The following is a 15,963-nucleotide window of genomic DNA, read 5'->3' on the forward strand; positions in this document are numbered from 1 at the left end:
GGAGGGGGGGGAGGAAGGAAGAGGTGGGGGGAGTGAGCGAGCGGCTGCGTGGTTCCAAGTTGACGGCTGGGCTTGAACCACGACAAAGAGTAAAGAGGGAGGAAAAAGCATTGAAAGAAGCGGTGATACAAAGGAAAAGAAAATGCTATAATATCATTGTATGAGATAACATAGTTTATGAAGAGCTGCCTTCCTGAAGCCTTAAATAATGAAAAGCTTCCTTTAAAACTCAGGTTGTCTGATGACAAAATGGAGGCAGCAAAAAAATAGAACTTGTTGAAATAGTTTGTAAGCATATGAATATAGAGTTCAAAATAAAATGTTTCCGTAGCTAAACCTTATACATCATGATCCTTTTGTCACTTTGCCTTTCTGCTAATTATTTTTCTAATTTTTGTTTTCAACAGTATCCATTACTTTCTTCATAGTTAAGGTTCTGTCAGTGCTCCAGCTATAAATTCCTATTTCTGAAGTTTATAACAAAAATGCATAAATTAACTTCTTGTGATATGACTCATTGACATTTTTAATGATAAAAACCAACGAAGTATGTAAACACACACAAAGATATCTTCATGCTGGTTTTTGGTTTCTGCTTCTGTTGTAGGTCATCAGCTGCTATTTCTGTAAGAGAGAACAATGGTACATTTATCAGTACTTTGAATTTGTTGCTTTACAATGTGAGTATAAACCACAGTAGTATGACCTGAACAAAAATCATCTCTGCACTATGTGGGTACAAGCTAGATTAGCAGAGCAAAGTATAGACTCCTCATCATTATTTGCTATTGCCTTCTCGCCACTCCCATGAACCACTCCTTTCATCCAGGCATCTTTCATCTCTGAGTTCCCTTGTCCTTTTTGTTTGCATGTACCTGTTGTCCTATATTTATATGACTGGTCTGTGAGGATAGTCAGAGTCTTTTTGTCTTGTACTTATTCAGTTCCTCAATTTAGAGCTCTGGCTTTCAGGTTGTAGTTGCACATGACTAATCAGTTATAATAATAACGACTGTACTCCAAGTGCGTACTTCTGTTTTCATTTTTTATGTTTATGTGTGCGTACATATTACTATATATGTCTGTCTGTGTATATGTACATTGTACTAATGCAGAGAGTACTCTGTAGAATTCCATAAAAATATTCCAGACCTGTTCCCTTCACAATAAACTGTAGCACTCTTGCTGAGGTATTTTTATGTTCATGCCTCATCAAAGTGTTTTGATCACCTGTAATTGAACTGAGGGATGTGGAATTTGTTCAAAATCTATAGCCCACTGCGCTTGTGACTTCATTGCATGGACTTTCAAGATTTTAAGGGTTAATAATTTTAACAGTTTATAACTAACACTACTCCCATATATTTTAGATAATTTAACTTAGATATGCATTGTTGTAAAAACTTTTACTATGTAAAAACTTTTACTAAATATGAATGGTGACAGTAAAACATGAAAAATGCTTGGACCTTTACTTAACATCCCCAAAATTATATTTTTATGTTGATTAAAATTTTTATTCATCCATTTTAAATACCTGATGTAAATATCAATTTTTCAATCTATCAAGCATCATTTTAGTAAATTATGAATCTGATTTTTTTAGCGTTATTATTCATGCCACCATGATGCTGAGTTATAAGTCATGCAACAGATTTAAAAGTCAATGTTTTATGCTTTGAACATAATGAGCTATAAATATTGTAAGAGGAGATTTTCCAACAGCATGCTTAAAAAAAAAAATGTTTAACAGAGTAGAGCTACAAATAACATATAATCTGTTAAAGTGAAGATTATAATTCTCTCATTTTGAAATAAACCTGTGACCAAAAAGATAGAGCAGGGTAAGAGTAGCTAAATTTTACAGCGTAAGCATTGACCGCCACATATTTGCTGCCTTTCAGAGCCCAATTCTGCAAACAGTGAGCTATAAGTGTGATTGATGCTCATACTGAGCACATTTTTTCCTCAAATACCAGATGCCAAGTAGGGCTTTCATCCTCCCTAACCCAGTGAGTTTATAAGTTGACCATGAGCAGTGCTATCTTATCCTTCTGGTTTCAGTCGTGTTACTTAGTCTAGTGAGTAGCACTAGCATGAATAATACTGCTAAGGCTGACAGATCCAAGTGATGGATATCCCCTTCTGTTTCACATCCTGGAGCTCAGTGTATACACAGACAGCTCGCACACTGCTTACAGCCTGTCTGGTTGGGAATGCTTGTTGGGACAGTCATGGTCTTGTGAGCTCTGATTCTGTGGCCTCACTTGGTCCCTATTAGGGAGTCCTGGATTTGGGAGGGACCTCAAGGCTCTTGTCCACCCTTGGTATTGTTGAGGGGTTGTGTACAGATTTGGCTTTTGACAGAGAGGAGCCATACTTTCAAACTTCAGCTGTAGTGTTACTTCCTAACATTGATTCTTCAACTCTCACCTTGCTTCCATCTTCCCTCACAAGGTGATGTTTACATTTATTTTATGGTGTTAGCATGTTATTGTTAGGAAAGACAAAAGGAGACATGATGGATTCAGAGTTTAATAGCAAAATGTTTATTGGGCTTTCACAGAGCCTAAGTGGTTGTGTGCTTTCAGGCTTTTCTGTAAATATCCGTCTAACTGAATAAAACCTACTCTTTAAGAAAAAAAGAACAACCATGGAATGCAAGAGTGAAGAACTTGCTCTGCACTTTTTAATCAGTTGCAAAATGTGACAGAGATACCTATTAGAGAAATGTAAAATTAATTTTAAAGAAGGGAAACTTACCTGAACTTACTTGAATGGTTTGTCAAGGACTTGCTTGTGTATGACATAGAGCTGGTCTCTGTGTGCATTTATACTTCCCGAGGGTCCTGATGCTGCAGAGATTTCATACTGGGCGTGCTGTGAATTTTGGCATTGTTCTCTTTGGAAAGCATAGGTGATTTTTGTGCTTAATCCTTCTTGTTGCTGTCAGCTGCTGGTCTTGGTCTTGCCTGCCACACTGAACCTGGTCAAAATTCTGCTTATAATTAAACTTTTTGTGTGTATTGAGTGTTTTGACTTCTGACACGGCTCAACGTGCTGAGTCCCTGTGCTTTCTGGGTTAGCAACCAATTTGACGTAGGTGATGTTACCAATAAGTGCATTTTGATATGCTGAATTAACATCTGTCACTCAGATATGCTTTGTAGCTTTGTTGCTGTGCTGACATTAATGGTTCAGCCTTTGAACAAGAAATCAGTAAAACAGCTATATCTCTGTAGCAGTATATGAGGAATTCGCAACTTTTATGTTATATACAGCTTTCTTGAAATAGTTTTTTAAAATACTGGAATTTAAATGAAAATGTTTACTTGTAGTTTTCAGCAAGCCAACTCCACCAAAACTACACTTCGCACGATAGAATGTGTCTGTTTTCCCAGACTACAGTTTAAGATATATAAAACCTGATGGCATTGCTACCTCCTGGGGCACTGTGACAACCTAGTCAAGCTCCTCCTTTAGAAAACTACAGTAGCTGCTATGTTTGCCTGTAGGTGCTGGGAGGCTTAATGAAATGTTAATGATTGATATATTTTCTTTAATCACTAATTCAACCACTTCATAAAATCATAAGCAGATTGCCTAAAATAGTTGCATAGGATAAGGCCAGTTAAGTGTTGTTCATCTTTACAAACTTGTAGCCAAATGCTTTGGCACTGCTTTTTACTTCTTCCCTTATGGAGGACCAAGTAAATGTCTGTCCCACATAGAAAAGTCAGAAAAATTAGATGGTAGTTCAGTTGGTAGCTGCAGGTGGGTTGTTACAGTGGGATTTCTGGTACACTGAGGCAATGTTTGTTTTTCAGGATTCAACCTACAGCCAGCAGCTCCTTATTCCAAGTACAGGTTTACCTTTGAAAACCAAAATATATGCAGCTGTAAGAGCAACCAACCTTGATGGCAGGTACCATGAAGGATGTTATTTCTTGTCTTGCTTGCGATGTTGCTCTTGGCGTTGCAAATTTTTCTGATTTAGAAGCAACTGTCTTTCCTCATAGCCTATTGTATGTCAAAATACTGGTTGGTGTTTGGTAATCACTGCCCTCAGCTCTGGGGTATCAGGTCCTTGCTGATGAATTGAATGACTATCTTGCTGCTGTCCTCATGATGAAAGTTCTCCTGAATTATACTTTAAATCCTATATTGCTCTTATTTAAGAAATGGCCTCGATCAAGTGAGAAACTCTAGGGCTTTTAAAAGTGGGATGGTTTTGATTTCTAGTCCTATGCAGCCATGACTTCTGAGAGGAAGTATACAACCTGTGTTGGTATGACAGATGACTTGCATGAAACCAAATGACTTGATTTATACAATTCTGCTGCTATACTGTGCTGTTTAGTTTTTTAAGCAGTGGGAAGAAACAGGTTATATATTTGGAATGCAGGATCACTTGTATGTGACCTGTTAAGCACAGTGGCTCAGCTTCAGTGTTACAGCCTGCATTATCAGTTTGTATGCTTGCCTTACTGTCTTTTAATCTTATCTCATTCGGTCTCCACCCCTACTCTTATGCTGCCAGTTCACCTCATCTATCACTTTGCTTCCTGTGCAGGTGGAATGTTTTAATGGACTACTGTTACACCACACCATCTGGTAATCCTAGCGATGATGTTCGATATGATCTTTTTTTCAGGTAGGTCCTGTGCACACCCACTATTTTCTGGGTTTTTCCTTTAAAATACAGTTATAAATCTCTCCAATAACAGTGTTCTAAACTGCCTGGAAAGTCTAAGCAATATTAGCAGGGAGGACCAAGGGCTAGGCTTACAGGTAACATGTCAGGACTTACCTGGTTTATGAACATAAACATAGAAGCAAGTGCAAAGTCGTAAGAATTATGAAGGTAGAAAAGCATATATTCAAAATGGTTCTACTAGAGATACCATAAACACACAAATTGAATAGCTAAACTGTCCTTTATTTTACTAAAAGTACCATTGTGGCGAATAACAGTGATGTAAAACATCACAGACTCCAGTTCAGGAAAGCAGTTAAGCAAATGATTAAAGATAAATAGGTGCTCCTGCCTCTGCTCCTAGCAATAACATTTATTTGAATTGGAACTTTGACAAACATCTTGGTGTATCTCAGATTAAATCTTAGCAGTGACAATTGCTAGAGAGATACTGTCTTCGTTTGGAGTTGCCTGTCTACACTGGTTAGCATACCTGATTATGTTTTGTTTCAGGTCTCAAGTTTCTCTGGGCCCTTGAATTAAATAGTACCTTGGTTATAGCTGTGGTGTTGCAAAACAAAACATACTGTTTTCGTAGAAATGCTTTTCAGCACAGAACTGTGCAGCCTAACAGGCAGATCGTGGCTTCCCATGTTTCACATTAGGGTGTTGTGTTCTTTTCCGAGGAGCTGAAGCTGAAGTTCAGCAACAAGCTGAACTTGTTGCTTAAGTTACCTTATTCTCCGTTAAGAGCTTCAAAATGCTAATGCAGCTGCTCATCCTAGTTTTAATCTTCTCTACAAAAACTAGCTGTGACAAGGACCCACAGACAACTATAATTGAAAATGGCAAGAGCCAAATGGGCCGGTTTTCCTTTGAGGTGTTTCGCTTTGTGAAGCACAAGAACCAGAAGATGTCTACGGTCTTCCTTCACTGCGTGACAAAGCTGTGCAGAACAGATGACTGTCCCTTTCTTGTGCCAGTAAGTTTCAGTGGACGGAAGCTGCTGTTAATTATCTGAATATAAACTAGGCACACTGGAGTTATTCTGCATACAAATTCTATGGAAGTTCGGATGGCATAGAATGAAGGTGACTTGTAGAGTCTGAAGAATGGGTTTTTTTTGTCTCTGAAGACATGTAAAACAACTGACGAATAGGGCAGTGAATATTGTCATCCAGACATAGAATAATACTAGATGTGCAAATTGCAGGTTGTTGAACACATGAGAAATGACCTGTTTGCCTTTTGGTCCTTAATTCATTTGTAAAAGCTAAAACCTCTGAGATAGCTTCAGAGCTGATATTCTTAGTGTAGCATCTAAGAAACAAAATATTCACAATTACAGTGGATGAATAGAAATATCTTAGAATGGAACTTACGGAAAACTTAAACCTGTAGTAAAGTGCCATTACACTGTCAAGGAAAAATTAAAGTTTCTGATAGAGGGGGGAAAAAATTACATTCCCTATAGTATTGGAAACTGCTGTTTTGTTGAAGTTCATGAAGTTGTGTCAATTAAATATTATTTCACTTTAGGAGCATCAGGAACAATAAATATATTTTGGAAACTGAAACATCTAAATAAACATATAAACTAGGAATATACTATGACGTCTTCAGAATGCCGTATCGTTTCCTACTGAATGACTTCTCATTTAGAATTTTAAAATACTATCGGTTCAGTATACTTCTGACATTTTGTACAATGTTTCATACGTTTATGTTGCACTTTAAAATAATTGTTTCTATTGAATTGATGTGCTGAGTTCTTTCACAAGAAGTTGAAATTAAAGAAATGCTCTTGGTTGAAGCATACTTCAATACCCTAGATAAGTTAGAGATGGTAAAAGTGGGTTCCAGATGGCAGAATGTTGGGGATTATTTTAATATGAGTCATTGCTACTTAGAACTCTATGGAAAATCTGCAAACTTTAACTCAAGAAACTTGCTGGGATAAGGATTTTAGCATATTGTCTATCCCTAGTCAAGCAAAACATGTTTGTTGGAGAAACTGTCTGTAAACAAAGCTTTGAGAAATTAACTCCTGAAAATTTAATATACTATAAGATCAATCTTGTGTACAACAGCAATGTAGCTCTGTAAATGAAGTAAGGCAAAATTCAACAGGAAGCGAGGCATTTATAAGATACACTTCCAGGGAATATCATAGCTGTTTTGTATTGCAAAGTAATTTAATGCATGCTAAGAAATAAAATCATAGTTGTAGTATTGCTTATAAAAAAATTTACATTAAAGCAGGAAGCACAGAAGGGCAGTTATTCCATACCACTCTGAAACTGATTGTTTTGATTAACCGCTCAGATTTGCAGTAACAGAGAAAGAAGAGACGCTGGTGGGAGGACAACTTGGAGCCCTCAGAGCACCTCTGGCAATGCTGTAATCACTGCTGGCCCCATCATTACGAGGAGTGGTAGGAATGAACAAAATTTTCCTATAGACTGCAGAAATTCCAGAAACCTGGAGAAATATTTTGCAGTTTAATACAAATTTTCAGTGACTTAGGGAAAGGGTGGATTGTCCATGAGATTGCTGCATTATTTTTTTTTCCTTACTGTTGGAGTCTTTGGTAGAAAATTTGAGCTAATATTTCTGTTCGTCTCTCACATGCTTCCTTTACCACAGTAAAATCACTGTGGGACACTGTTATGCACATAAGGCCATTATAAAAGCCCAAACTCAGTGAGTTGATGGCTCTTTTTTTGTCAGATTTCACTGACGATAATGGAATTTAAGGTACTGTGTTTAGTGTTGCAATTTAATTTGGACAGCTAATGAGTATTCACTGTCACTTTGTATTCACCATTTTTTCCAGCTTCACCTCTGAGTGTTGCATAAAATTAATACATGCTATGTTTTGCCTTCAGCTATAAGGAAGAAATAGAGCAAACACATTGTAAATTCTAAATGGAGTGAGCCAAAATATACTCTTTTAAATCCCATGACTTCCATTTTTGTCGCCAAAGCACTGTTTGCTTCAGAAAACATAGCTTTAAATGCAACCTGCAGTCTCTGAAAAGCATTCGAGACTGCTGTTGACAAAATAATTAAATATTTGAAAAAGTTGAAGAAATTCTGTTTACAGATATTTATAAGTACTTGCAGTCAAGCAACTGATTTCATCTGTCTTAGATTCAGGAAGCTGAAAGCAGGACTGAATTCCATGTGAAATAATTAGATAGAAATAATTTAAACACTTGAGAAACATATACAAAGAGAACAACTGACCTTTCAGAATACAGAACTATCTTTGCAAAAGACCATTTTTAAAACAAATACCCTTTGTTATAAGCAACATTTCTGCAATGAAAATAAGTGGGGTTTTTTTTCTGCGTTATACATAGTCCCAATTGCGTTGCTGCCATCTGATTAGTTGAAAGAAAGTGAAAAGAACTAACTCCAAAGTTGCATGCATGAGTACTTACGGGAAATGAATGACAGATTTGCTCAAACATGTATGCTAGGAAAATGTTGCCTTGGGCAAGGAATGGAAACTAGATAAAGCTTGTTATATGAGCAATAGGTAATATAGCTTATGATTCAAAGGCTGTGAACTCTATTTTTACAAATGAAAAAAAAGGGTGTTTATCAATTACCTTTAAATACTGTGTAACTTCAAGCAAAAATCTGTCTGCGGCTCTTTAATGACCCCAAAGAAAGGGTAAATGATTTTATAATTTCATGACAACTGTTGAGGTGTTTTAAATGAAAACATGCATAAGGCTGGAAAAGGAAAATAATTTTTTTTTTTAGGTGTCATCTACTTGAGGTATGTGGCTAAAGCTTTTTAAGTTAAACATATTTCTGCATCTCCATAATTACTCTTTCGGAGCATCCCACTCCTGCTGTCAGGAGGATGGTTTGATGGGAAGTATTCTTTAAAAAACAGGATTCAGTTCTGAACTCTATCACAAATTTCCTGAGTGGTATTGTGCAAGTCCCTTAATCTGACTTGCACTTCACTTTTCCTTCTGGAGAAGAAAGAGGGAATAAGTATTTCCTCCTGTTGTCCCTTCCCATTGTGAAAACAAGCACATTAAAAATGTGAGGTTCATGAATACTATAGTCAAGAAAAGAAAAGGGGAAAGGTCATGAGAGAACTTGAACAGAATGATCTGATTTTGGATGTAGAGTGCTGGCTCACTCTGGTGCAGTGCTACAGGGAGATGCTTACGCTATTTTCGAGGCCAGCTCTGGTCCAACTTTAGTACAGATACATCTGTACAGAGCCCATCAAAGTTGCTGTACCTGACTCACCATGGTACGTGTGTGCCAGTGTTAAGTCTGCAGTTGCATGGACTCTTCACTTCCCTCATAGGTCGGTGCTGCATCTGTCTGGGGCTGGTCCCATGCACACCAGTGTTTGCAGAGGCACCTCGAGTTAGCCAGGTCTTGCCATTACTAGTCACCAGTTGTTCTGGTAGCAGAGTTGTTCACACAATTACTTGGATAGGAACTGAATAGTGCTGCTGCAGATGTATTGTGTATATACACATATATGCAGATGTATTGTGTATATACACAGTCCTCCTGTGTATTTCTGAACTCTTATTTCTAATATTTTGTTCTTTTCAGAGAAACTGTATTTTTGTTTTTAAATCTAAAATAAGTCCTTACAGGAGACGTACACAGCAAAAAATGTTTCGGGGTCTGTGTATAAAAACGAAGTGGGTAGCTACTTGTGAAGGTGAAATTGTGTAGCTTTTGATGGATGTCTCGCTTAAACTTTTAAGGCAGCTGCTCAAAACAAATGTATATGTGAGTTTGCTTACAAGTTGCACAAAAAAGCAAAAAGTGACAAGAAATGTAATTCTGAGATGGACAATGGTAAGTAAGTAAACACTGAAGACAAGATATAGATGTTTCCCTCAATATGATGTTGCTGTGTAACTGTCAAGAGAAAAAGGAGAATGGGGAAAGGGCATTTCTGTAATCATCATCATGTAATCTGATTTTAACAGCGAGTGTAATATTTTGCTTATGGCTGTATTTCTACTGAGGGGCAAAATAAAACTGGTCACCTTTTCAATTAAGAGGTTGCTGCATTAAGGTGGGGTTTTTGTTTTCTGGGTTTTTTTTTTTTTCCTTTTTTTTGTTTTTTTTTGTGAGTTTTCTTTTTGTGTGTGTGTTTTTTTGGTGTTTTTTTTGTGGCGTTTTTTGGTTGTTTTTTATGGGGTTTTGTGTGGGGTTTTTTTTTGTTTGTTTTTTTTTGGTTTTGTTTTTTGTTTTTTGTTTTTTTGTTTTTTGTTTTTTGTTTTTGGTTTTGTTTTTGGTGGTTGTCATTTTGGGGTTTTTTTCCATCCACTGACTATTAAGTAACTTCACATGGGTGTGCTCACATTACAAACGAAGCAATTTCATGGTGGTGTCCTTATTCTACCAGAGGTGCTAAAAGCTACTAGTTAGTGTTGCAAGTATAGCTGATGTGTTTTGAAAATAAAGCTAGGACTATTGGCTTTTGTGTTGCAAGGAGGTGAACCCTAGGCAGAGGTATTTGTAAAATATATTTTGTTTTTGTTTTCTATAGATGAGATGCCAACCAACAATTCACAATTTGGTAAGTTAACCAGACTTCAAGAAACATGAAAGAGGGTTTACGAGTGAAACCGAACTGAGGAGATGAACCATTTTGATTGAGCTCTATGCACTCAGCTGGAATGTTTTTCTTTTTGCCTTTTTTTTTGGTTTTTTTGATCAGTTAAAAGAGTCAATACTGACATGCTGTAAAAAGATCAATTGGTGAATCTTCAATGCTCAGGTTAATTTGTGTACCCAGCCCCACCAGCATAGAAATTTGTAATTCTTATGATGGAATTGAAATGAAAATCTGCAGCTATGACATATGAGGGTGAGGGAACATTGAACTGCCAGATGGAAAGTCAGACTTAAACAGTAAAATTTGCTCATGTCTTGCAGGAGTAGAGCAGGAAACTGGTTATTATGGTGCAGTCCAGCTCAGTTCAGAGCTCAAAGTCAGAAAAGCTCTGCTTCCGCTCCTGTTTTCCTAGCATTTAACTACACAAAGAGCATATGGAGAAGGTTGATTGCAACTTGTGGTCTGCTAGGGCAATGAAGGAAATAGGCTGTAGGAGAGATCAGGTCTTTAAGGTTTTAGGCTGCTTTTGCTTTGGGCACTTGGAGGACTTGTTTCAGCCTATTACTGCTCTCTGCTGGTAATAAAGGAGTAGCTGATGACTAGGAAAAGAGAGTCAAGGTAACCAGGTGGTCCATTGGGCCATTCCACGTTTCACTTGTTCATAATAGGACTGAGTGGCACTAGCAACCTATCCTGTCCTTTGAACTCCAATACTATTCATTCCCTTCTTTTCTCAACTTTGACCGGCTACCTCTCTTTCCTGGCATAGAAACAAAGTTCTCCCTATAATGAGCATGGTGTGTTCCTACCCACGGATATCATTAAAGTAATAAACCCCAAATTCTTCATTTGCTGCACACAGCTTGCTGTGTTAATGGCTGCTACCTTGCCTTGCCATCATCCTTGATGATGTTGAGGGGAGGTGGCTGTTTCTGGGAGAAGCAGTCTGGTTTCCCGTTGAGAAGCTGTGTTTTTGTTTCATTTCACTCTCCATCACCGGTAATGGCAGACACAGCTCTTAGGCAAATGCACATTGGTGCTTTGGGTAGCATCTACCACTCAAATGTTGGTATGTTTTTCCCCTCCTGCTGGAAAAGATGATACAGACTGAATGTGTGTGTTCCAGTAGCAGGGATTGGTTCATAGCCTGTTGAGCTAAGCTAAATAGCAAATATGTTAGCTCTTCAGAGAATTGATAAATGTGTTTAGAAGCCTTTTGTGAAAGTATACAGATAAACTTGAAGTATCTCAGATATATGGTGCTAGATATGCTTGCTAAGGGTTTATATACACTTTGAATTGAGATGTGAATACTGATAATCAGGGAAGAAACCCTTTTATTAACTTGATTAGGCCACAAATCCTTATACCTCTGCCTTGATAGTTCTTGGACACCAATAGTCTTGCCTTAAATAGCACAGATCAAGGTCAGTCACTAGCGTATGAGGGATTATGTTTTATAAGTATCCTTACTCTCTTTATCCCTCAGTATCATGGATATTGAAAGAACTAATAACTGTTTTCAATGTATGTGTAGATAAGCTTTATCCGAGTAGACAGGTGCTCATTCTGAAGTACAGTTTGAGTCCCTCCATTGTAATTATTCTGTATATAGGGTGTTGTAAAGGAGAGACAGAAGTGCTTGGTACTGCTGAGAGATTGTAAGCAGATCTTACCGGTGCCTTTTTCTTCTCCTTGCAGATCATCCAGATGGACCTCCTTTCCAGCTGAACTCAATCACCACTGCACTGATTTCAGGCATTGTCATCCTAGGAATCACAAGCATTTTCTTTTTTGTATGTTCTCTCACTCTTCTGCACAGAAAGTGGCCCAGCAGTTCAGTCTTGACTGGCGTCCAAAACCCAATTTTCAACTGAAACTGATGATTTACTTGCACTTTTCCTTTGGGGCTGCCTTTCTTGTCCATGAAATATGATTCCATTAAAAAATAATATTAAGGCAATGCTCCAGCTGTATCCAGCTTCTATTCCAGCTAGTCTTTATTTTGCTAGATGATGTTGTGTAGGTAAGCAGCAATGATATTGGTAACAATGCTAGAAAACTATGAGAATCTCAATTGTGTTTGTGATCAGACTGTATAACATCATGCCCATGGGTGTGCTGACAACAGAGTTTGTGTCTCCAGCTTCCCAGTGAGGTCTCAAAGCTGAAAATACTCAAGGTGAGAACCTTTCCAAACCTGCCATGCTCACACTAAACCTGACACATTCAGAAACATTCATAAATTCATACACACCTACTAAAAGGATCACTTCTATGTTGTCATGGTATTTTTCGCAGATTTGAAAATACGTTTGTGTCTCAGGAGGTCTTCGTTTTATTCTATCTATCTTGGGTAAAAATATCTCGAGAGAGACTTAGAATAAGTAATTTTTGCTTACTGTTCATTTGGAAATGTTTTCTTAGATGTATCTTCCACTGAATTGTGATGATATCATGTGAAGTGCGTAATTTGGTTGAGTATCTTTAAGTCACATAGTTTAAGGCAAATTGCAGTTGGTCCCAGGAAACAATGCTGCTTTCACAGCAAAATCATTGAGAGAGAATCAGTGAGGACATTAAATCTAATGTTTAGCAGCAAGTTAATTCTGCACAGAATTTCAGTCTTCAGTCAAATTCTAACCCAGGAACTGCTCCAAGGTGAAAAGTATTCCTTCCTTTGCCCGATTCCTTGAACAGGCAAGATAATACAGACAAGTAATGCCTGAACTTTCCTCATACAAAACTATTTTTGGAGCACAACTTGGCAGTTGAGAAAAAGTCTCAATATCCTAGTCCGTAAGGGCCACTTTTGCCCCATGAGCCTTGCAGTTTTTGGACAAGGCTTTCCTTTCTACATGTAGGGTTGTAAACCAATGCTTATTTCTTTGGCAGATTTCCTGCATGGATTAGACTTATTCACTGCATGGATGAGGGGAAGAGGGCAATTAGAGGGATAACAGGTCACAAGCAGTACTGTACTATTGACTCTAATTAATCTGATAAACATCACACTTAACTGAAGTGAGTGAGAGTGACCAGGTGTCCTCAAACAGGAGCATAGGGCAGTCAGTTCTATATAGAATAGACAAAAATGCTGGTACTAGAGGTCACTGTAGACACAACATATGTTAAACTGGACTGGATAGATGATTGGGATTTTGGCCACACGTTCAGCAGTTAAATTTCATTTTTCATGTACTGTACGTATTTGCCTAGAAACACCTCATTGATGTTTATCATCATTCTGTGTTAACCATATCTGTACTTTCACTGATGTGATGCAACTGGCTAAGAATCAGGGCTTTTTGTCTCTCCAGACTAAGGACAAATGCAAACATGTTCTCAATTTTCTCTGATCCTGCAAATGCTGGATAAAGGCCTGTTGTTCACAAAGTCCACTGTGCTGTGGTATCCTTTACAACCAACACTGTGCCTGTTTTCCTTCAGTCTTAATACCTCAGAAACATTTTTGCACTTCAGGGGTTAGGTCTGATGACATGTAAAACATGATTGTTTAATAAACTTATTTGAAACATCTCAGAACAGATGCATTGTCTGAACTGTTTTCCTCCCCCTGTCAAATTTTTACAGTTTTGTATGTGCTTTCAGTGACCTTATCCTACAAAGATGAAAACTGGACATGCATTTTTAAGTTTGGTAAGAGCTTTCAATATATAGGATAAATTAATGGAAGTATAGCTTTACTGGCCTTTAAAGGAGGTCAATAAACTCTGGAGATTTATATCCCATTCTGGAGATAAATAAATTCAGATAATCTATGTTAATTTACTTGTAAAGACAACCATAGAAATTCCATTAATGTAATTACTACTTCATAACAAGCAGCTTTAGCTGTTAGTTTCCAGTGATGGAGATAGCCATTGCCATCCTTAGTAAGCTGTTCCAGCAGTTAATTGCTGTCTTCAGTACTTTTAAAAAGACTATTTCTAATGTAAATGTGCCCAGCTTAACTTGCCAGCCATTAGAAACTGTTGTGTCTTTTTCTGCTAGAGTGAGGGTCACCTTTTTTTCTAACACAGATCTCTCACAATTAGGTTAGGACCACAGGAAAAAAAGAAAAAGTGAATGGTGGTGTAATCTCCACACACACAGCCCCCCTAAACTCCACCAAACCAAAAAAACCCAGACAAAACTCCAACAAAACAACTAACCAAGGGGTGTGTGTGGTCTCAGATACAACCCCCAAAACACCACAAAAACCAAAATCCCCAAAGAAACGTCAAAACAAAAGGTGCTGATATTATATCCTAATTGTTCTATTTCGATTTCTCTATTTCTGGACACAGTTTGTTGCTTATTTAGAGAAAAGAAATCTATAGTAATTAACAAAGACTTGTTGGCCAAACTTGCTGAGGCTTGGGTAGCCTGTTAAATAGCATACTTGTTACCCAATAAAGAGGTATGTAAAATGGTTTTCTTATGTTAGTTAAAACTTCTTTTGTGAAGAACCAGATAATCCTTGTGTAGCTTTTCCTCCCATGAAAATTATTAGGTATGAAATTGAGATCTCACACCAGTAGTGTTAGTGAACAGAGTTCCCAGTCATCTGTAGGAGTCATTACTAAGGTTGCTATTGACTGAATGTATGTCTCCATCATTCGTTAAATGAGATAAATACCTGTTCCTCCTTTGTAAAGCACTATAGAGAGTCACAAGTGGAAAACGGTATCTGAAAATGGGCTTATTCATTTGCCCATCTGACATGGGAATGATTTATGAATGTTTTTTCGGGGAGGTGAAAACTTGAGCCAGACCGCCCAGATATTTCTAACAGAGAGAGGACTGACTGTAAAAACACCCTCATCTTGGTTTGTTTGAAAGAAGTATGCAGGTATTTAGGAACATGTGGAGGCCATAAGTTGTGATCTCACAAAAACAAGTTGGTTAGAAGTTAGGTGAGTGTGCATGAAGATTGCACCGTACTCTGAAGGGCAGGATGTTAGGTGAGAGGGAAGGGGGAATGGATTGAAAACATAAATTGCATGCAGTGGGTAGGGGCTTCTTGCACTTGAGATACCAAGGTTTCAATAGAGTGGTGAATTAAGAAGACACTTTGGATGAAGAAACTCTGGCCAGATACATAATGGAGGTCTCGCAGGTGGTGAGTGAAATAGAATTACTATAAGAACAATGGTTCTGCTAACAACATCACTTCTGTTGAGGGTGTCCATTACTTGTGTTTAAATGCTCTTTTTGTACAGAGTTCTGGTTTCTGCAGGTAAGCACAGTGCACTGAAGTATTCTTAAATCTGTGACCCACATAGGGGGGCAGACAGGAAAGAAACGGGGTGAGACTTTAAGCTAAGTCTAAATCCAGTAGAACTTAATAAATCTACAAAGAGGTGAAAACACTTCCTGGGTTCCTGTCTTTGGAAGAAATAAATGACATATCCGACTGGAGATGTGTACACCAGTGCTTCGGATAAATTCAACTGATATTTGAGAGACAGGCCTTGGCAAGGGAAGCTGGAAGTAAATCACACTTTCCACTTCATTTGGCAGGCATATTTCTTACTCTTTATCTCTTAGGCTCCACAAATATGCCAGAAGTAGCAGCTTTGCCCTCTTAAGCTACTCATATCTTCATCTGGAGGAGACATAGACAGGAGTATTATAATAAATCAGG

At 37.8% G+C, this 15,963-nt stretch overlaps 1 protein-coding gene across 1 annotated transcript in view; it reads left to right on the forward strand.

Annotated features, from left to right (window-relative positions):
- The window catches only part of ZPLD1 (zona pellucida-like domain containing 1), a 13,668-nt gene extending 1,478 nt beyond the window's left edge, over positions 1–12,190 (forward strand). The window contains exons 3-9 of the mRNA XM_010019918.1: positions 608–680; positions 3,828–3,925; positions 4,574–4,654; positions 5,507–5,678; positions 7,022–7,130; positions 10,245–10,274; positions 12,015–12,190. Of these exons, the coding sequence (XP_010018220.1) occupies positions 608–680; positions 3,828–3,925; positions 4,574–4,654; positions 5,507–5,678; positions 7,022–7,130; positions 10,245–10,274; positions 12,015–12,190 (739 nt within the window). The remainder of the gene's footprint in view (positions 1–607; positions 681–3,827; positions 3,926–4,573; positions 4,655–5,506; positions 5,679–7,021; positions 7,131–10,244; positions 10,275–12,014) is intronic.
- Positions 12,191–15,963: the final 3,773 nt, after the last annotated feature.

This window comes from Nestor notabilis, unplaced genomic scaffold (assembly GCF_000696875.1).
Source record: "Nestor notabilis isolate BGI_N333 unplaced genomic scaffold, ASM69687v1 scaffold7098, whole genome shotgun sequence".
NCBI lineage: Eukaryota > Metazoa > Chordata > Aves > Psittaciformes > Psittacidae > Nestor > Nestor notabilis.